At 38.3% G+C, this 6553-nt stretch overlaps 1 protein-coding gene across 1 annotated transcript; it reads left to right on the top strand.

Moving 5' to 3' along the window:
• The first annotated feature begins 305 nt into the window (after nt 1-305).
• On the top strand, nt 306-1678 carry LOC131333324 (uncharacterized). Its single transcript, XM_058367786.1, has 2 exons — nt 306-781; nt 874-1678. The coding sequence occupies exons 1-2, from the start codon at nt 449-451 to the stop codon at nt 1465-1467; spliced, it is 927 nt and encodes a 308-aa protein (XP_058223769.1). The 5' UTR covers nt 306-448; the 3' UTR covers nt 1468-1678.
• The last annotated feature ends 4875 nt before the right edge of the window (nt 1679-6553 follow it).

Genomic DNA, 6553 nt, shown 5'->3' with positions numbered 1-6553 from the left:
GGTAAAAAATGAATTTTAATATAATATAGTATTGCATTTTTTCAAATCGTTGCAGTGGTGACCGCCGCCACTTGTCCTCTTGGCTCCATCCTTGGTGTCAGCTCAATATCTATCTTTCCATCGCGTATTTAGGAGAAAAGGGAAAAACCCGTTTTTTCCGTCCCTTTTTCCTCTATGATTCCCAAATTTACTGCCGACCACATTCGCATCTGTTGAAAATTCGAGGCCATTATTGTTCCATTGGAAACCCCAACCGTTTTTTTCCTCAAAACGGTTTAAGGTGAGAGGAACTCGCAAGACGATTTTATTGTCCAACGGTTAGTTTTTCCCTTTTGTTGTATCGAAGGTCAAAGGTTGGAGTGCCAAACATTGTAGTGCATCAAAATACCGGTTACTTTTTTTTCTTGTATAAATTGTGGCAACAAGAACAAGAATTTATAGAAGATCAATGCCGGTTGACAAATCTGTTAGTTATTTGAACAGAGTCAAAATCATCGAAACGACAAACGAACCATCGTTCACATCCAGTGAAGACGTCGTGATCTGCAAAGCTTTCTTGTCCGTTCTTGAAGATTTACGACGCGATGGTAACTTGCAATCACAGACTAATCTTTGCAACGGAATTTTCCAAAAGTTTGTCGCCAGCACGAAGAACGAATCGCGATCGCAAGAATCTGTTCGATCTCGGTGGGAGAAAATCATGACCCGTTGTTTTAAATTTCACGCGTATCTCACACGAATCAGATATGAGTGTCAGAAGGGACTAGCGAAGTCTCAAATGGTGAGATAGTAAATTAGGTCCTTGATAAGGTAATTTCGAAAAATTTATTTGGTTCAGTTTCTAATCTTTTGTTTGTTTGTCACATACTATAGGCTTATCAAGCAAAATTGCTGTATGTTGAGTATGAAAGACAGCAATTTGTCATGGATCATTGCTGGGAAATCTTGCAAAATAGATTATTCAAGTGGCAAGATATATCTGACATCAAAAACCCGAACACGCCTACAAAGACGATCAATTCGAGCCCCCAATCCGTGGGAGTCTCTCATATTCTTGGCGCGCCCTTTCCTTCGCAAGAATTCGATCAAAATACATGTCGAGGATGCAGTCACTCTCCAAACGGTGAAACGTCGGGTGGAAGGGAAGCTGAAAAGGAACGGCCACAAGGAAAAGCCAAGGCAGTAGAACTTGAGACCTCACATAACGACGATTTGACTGAGCAACTTAACAAACAAGCAAAGAAGGAGGAAATGAAGAAGGCTCAACTAGAAGAAAGAAGACTCCGACTAACGAAGAAGATGCAGGAAATTGAGGAGAAACAGGTAGCTGCTAAGCAACTGGAGATAGACGACGCAGTTATGTCGATGGACACATCCAAAATGGACCATCAAACACAGCTTTATTGGGCGATGCGCAAAGACGAAATCATCGTGAGAGCATTTAACCGTTTGGACATCCCGGGTTGATCGATTATCTGACCTCCATTGCTCATATTTTGTTATCGCGAAATGAACATGTCTGGTTGATTGGTTCCTCTGACTTTTTAATTTTTCTTGTTTCTCTTATGTATTTCCTCTCTTTCATTCATTTCATCTTTGTTTTTTAGGCGTTTCCTGATGAATTTACCGATTCTGTGTTAATTTTTGAGGATTTCTTGTGCTTCTGTTTGTTTGTTTGATTTGCGTTTCGTATATCAAATGAAATGAATTTTTCTGTTGAAGCTTTTTCACTTTGTTGATCGTTTCTCGCAAGTCTAGTGAATGACTGATATGGCAAGAGAAGAGATGACAAAGTCACTATTTGGCCGGAGAAATAGCATAGCATTAGAGGGACTTCAGATTGGTTTGGTGTTGTGCAGTCATTACTTGATTATAAGGAACTAGTGAGAGAATGATGGGCTATGACAAAAGAACCCTTGTAGAATACACAGTCCGGATCTGGTCAGGACGTCTTGACCGGAGCTTAGGTCCGGACTTCTTCCACAGCCGTCGGATTATGTTTTCAATGGTTCAGATGCACGGATAGTTTGTTCGTGCATTGTGTTTTCAATGGTCCGGATGCACGGATAGTTTGTTCGCACGAACAAACTATCCGTGCATCCGGTGCGAATAAACTATCCGTGCATTCGTTGAAAACACAATCCAACGGTTGAGATCGTGGTCCGGACCTAAGCTCCGGTCAGGACGTCCTGACCAGATCCGGATTGGTAGAATACAATCCTACATTGATGACATAGCTAGAAATGGATGATCTAACTTCTAAAAGCATCCACAGTGGAATAAACAAAATAAAATATTGCTAAAATTAACAATATTTGCTCAAAAAAGTGCTCACATTGGAATAACCAAACTTAACAACATCTTAACAACTCATCAAATTTTGGCTTTTGAATAATCAAAACTAGCAACCTTTTGCCAATAGTCAAATTTAGTGATCTCCATATTTTCTCGATCAAGTACACCTATCATTACACAAAAATCTTCTCTCTCAACAATATTTTCAAAAAATAATTATAAAAAACTATTCTTACTATTCTTTTCAGAAACTTTTTCTAAAAAAAAACGTCTTTATATGAACTTTTTTTTAAAATATTTTTTATAAAACCTGTTTCTTCAATTTTTTTTAAATCTATTTTTTTTTTAAATTGTATTTACACAAAATTGTTTTTTACACATTTTTTTCATAAACTATTTTTTTATCCAACTATTTTTAACTTAAACTGTTTTTTTTTCCTTCCAAAAACTGTTTAATAAACTGTTTTTTTTCAAGAACAAATACTTTTTTTGTAAAAACTGTTTTTAACATAAACTAGTTTTTCAAAAGATTTACGTGAAATGAAGGGGAAAAGTTTGGAGAAAATTCAGTGAAGGAAGCAATGGTCCCATTGGTTTTGATTATGAGCAAAAAATAACCAATATGAGACTTGACATTGCTAATTTTAGCAACCTCTAAATGAATAATCAAAATCTGATGTGGAATGTTTTGATTATTCACTTTTGCTTATTTCACTGCGGATGCTCTAAGGGGTATGGAACTTAGTATTGCAAAGTGGTTCAAGCTTGGACGCATTGTTTCACCAATCCTAGGGATGCCAGGTACGTTGTAGAAATATGGAAACAGAGGTTATGAATGAAAAGAGTTAATTTTGCTTTCATCCAACTATACAAATTTTGTCTACTTCGTCCTTAAACTATGTCAATAACACTTTTGTCCCCTCAATGAATTGGAATACATTTCATCTAAAATTGTACAAAATTAGACGAAATTTTAACTAGAAATTGGACAAAATAAATAGCAATCAAAAAGTTGAGAGGATAAAGTGTTATTTACATAGTTTAGGGACGGAGTAGTAGACAAAATGTCGATGGTTTAGGAGATAAAAGCAAAATCAACTCTGAATGAAATGATGGACCTTAGTTGTGCTGAAGTGTTCAACAGAAGTGAAGGGTGCGATGTTATCTTATGGGGATACACACACAATAAATTTCTTTCACTAGAAGTTGGTGTTCGTAGGATGAGGAAAACTATTCTTAGTAAGTCTAGTCAGCTCTGAAGGGATAGTACGTTTTGGAACTTTAGTAGGACATCACTAAGAGCATCTCCAATCTATCTTTCATTCCTCCATATCTTTATATTTTGGTCCCTACAAAAAGATGTTCTGAGGAACGTGTTTGCTCCAACCCATTCTTCAAAACACTTTTTTGTCTCCATTCCTTTAAATGTTTGGAAAACTTTTTTTCATCCTCCAAATATGAAGGATGAAAATACAATTGCTCCCAAAATGGAGCAATTTGGGAGAAATTCCTTCAAAGGGGTGTAATTTTGGACTCCGCACATTACCATAAGCTTGATGATCATATTTTCAAAGCATGAACGCCAGACCTTAATTCCATCATTTTATAATCTCCACAAGTCTAGCAATCTAGCAAACATAATGTTCATACACAGAGTGGAATGCATTACATTACAATGAGAAGTACTTGAGAAACACCTCATCTCAAACTTCTCCTCTCGATCTCGCCACACTACACAGACCGACATTTCACGCGCTCAAGAAACCACATGCACTAGGATAACGAACACATCACATCAGCATAACAAGAAAAACTCCCAGCACGAGAGACACCGAACACCAACCCAACGCGACCCTAGAAACCCGGTTGTTACCGGCACCACTAGTACTGGCAAAGCTACCGGACGGAGTGTAAGTCGTCAAAACCACAACCATCCAGTCGTCTTCCGAGCCTACCCCTGCCCCCGTGTACTTAGAATTATTGAGGTACTTTGAGTACTGAGTGTGCGTGTAATTTGTGAGCACGAGAGTTTGAACATGACTGGGAACACAAACTGGCAATATGACCCCGTCTTTTGTGGTATTGGGGTCGATATCGCACTTTTTCAAAAGGTCGGGGTAGTTTGGGATTTGAGGCTGGGAGCCCGGAGAGGCGGTGATGGGGCCCATGTTGCCGATGCACGGTTTGTCCTCTAGTTCATCGGCGACTTCATCGGCTAGGCACTCCGCTTTGTCGTTTTTCGCGAGGGCGGGGAGGCTCACAGAGTTCCTGTAGCTGTTAAGTCCTTGAAGAAGATTGTCTTCCTCGTCTGTAAGAAAGGCAACAATAATTGCACATCCAAATTTACTGATGATTTCCGAGAGAGAGAGAGAGAGAGAGAGAAAGTTTGTGTGTGTACCATTGCAGTTGACTGGATTAGGCAGCAAGAGAAGGGCATGAAGGAGCACAAAGACGAGGAGAGAGAACTGAAGAGATGAAGCCATTCCTTCCTTTCCTTCTTGAACATAAGACTAATACTCTGAAGTAAATAAGACAGTACTTCTCCAAGGATCAAAAGCTTCTTCCTCGTCTAATAACTGGTGATAAGAGTTTTCCTTTGGTAGACAAATAAATCAAGCAAGCTAGCTAGCCACCACTTTGCCTTGATCAGTACTACTACTATGCTATTAATTAGCATGTGTTAAGATGGCACCGAACACATTATTCGGTTACAGCTGGTGGGTTGCATAGGGCTTTACACGTCGCAAACATGCAAACTACTCGTAACTTCAAACATATGTACTCCCAAGACTTGGGCACTCCAACACATATCATCTAGCTCGAGAAATTTTTAAGTGCCGAGTGGGCACCACGTGGTGCCCGAGCAGTGCATCCCAGCCGTTCATTTCAATTTTAAATGATTCAAATTTGAAGAGAGAAAGAGGAGAGAGAGTTTTTATCTAGACCATCCAACACAATTTTGAATGGTCTCGATATACTGCTCGGGCACCACGTCACCATAGCCACATCCGACACCCAAAAATTTCTTCTTGTAGCTGTCATATAAAAACGATCTGCCACATTTTTGTCCGTATATGATCTGGCAGTGTTTTTTGACACTTCCAGTTCCATAGACAGAGACCAACTGAGATGGAAAATCTTGGAACCACACTGACCCACACAACAAAATCCGTGTGGTTGTAGCATAATTGAACCAAGATAATCACAATCTAAAGTATGTGACCGAGTACTGCGAGTGCGTGAGTGAAAGCGCGATCGAACACAAAAGAATTTCAAAACACATGACAAACTACTAAAAATTGTGAGAGAGGAGAAGAAGAGAGAAGACGGCTAGATTTTTTTTGTGTGAGAGAGAGATAACTTCAAGTGTAGAGATTTTTGGCTACTCCAACCTTCTCTGAAGACTTATTTTTTTTCCCCTAATTTAATTTGTTGAAGAATATGAGATTTTGTACACCCCACCTTCGGTCAACTCTACCAATTTGATCTCACCCTTCAGAATTGGTGATTGAGAATGACTCATCCAATACCTTAAATGTAGGCCCTCCTCTTTCTTACCCTTATATTTTAAGGAGAAAACAAATACTAAATTAACTAAATAAATAGAATTTAAAGAGTGGGTTGGAATGCTAACAAAATAAAGTACTTATTTTTTATTCAATAAGAATCCACATTCCACTAACTTTTTACCTTTTTATTTCTAAATTCCAAAATTTGTCATTTTTCTATCGCTTTTACATTTCAATATATAATGAAGTTCATGATTTTACAAACTTTGTATAATATAACTAATTGAGATCTATTAAATAAGATTTATATTGCATATTTTTTGATATTCATATTGAAAGATTTAAGCAATAAAAAATGGCATACCAAATAAGTACTTATTTTTTAAGAACTCTTAGCGGAACAAGAATTCTTATTTTCCCTACCAAAGCTGCGAAATAAGTATTTATTGAAGGCTTAGTGTAAACTACAAAAAATGAATTTTCAAATTGCCATATAGGTCAACAAATGGCAAATTCGATGCAGGTTTGGAGATCCCCTAGGTACATTTTATCTTTTCTTCTTCTCTGTAATGGTAAAAACTTGCGCACACAGTATTTATCGGATCACTCGAGAAGCTTATTGGGCAGACTCTCCGACTCCAACATACGTGTCCGCAGCATGCGACCCAAGAGGACACCTAAGGCGCACCACTCTTGCCACGTTTCCACCCCCACCTCTTGCCAATGATCTATATCTCCAGTATATCTAA

Source organism: Rhododendron vialii, chromosome 7a, assembly GCF_030253575.1.
Source record: "Rhododendron vialii isolate Sample 1 chromosome 7a, ASM3025357v1".
Lineage (NCBI taxonomy): Eukaryota > Viridiplantae > Streptophyta > Magnoliopsida > Ericales > Ericaceae > Rhododendron > Rhododendron vialii.
This window is presented reverse-complemented; position numbering and strand designations above follow the sequence as displayed.

Coding starts and splice junctions, on each gene's coding strand:
- LOC131333324 (XM_058367786.1), top strand. CDS start 449: ATGCCGGTTGACAAATCTGTTAGTTATTTGAACAGAGTCAAAATCATC. Junction 782..873: donor GACTAGCGAAGTCTCAAATG/GTGAGATAGTAA, acceptor CACATACTATAG/GCTTATCAAGCAAAATTGCT.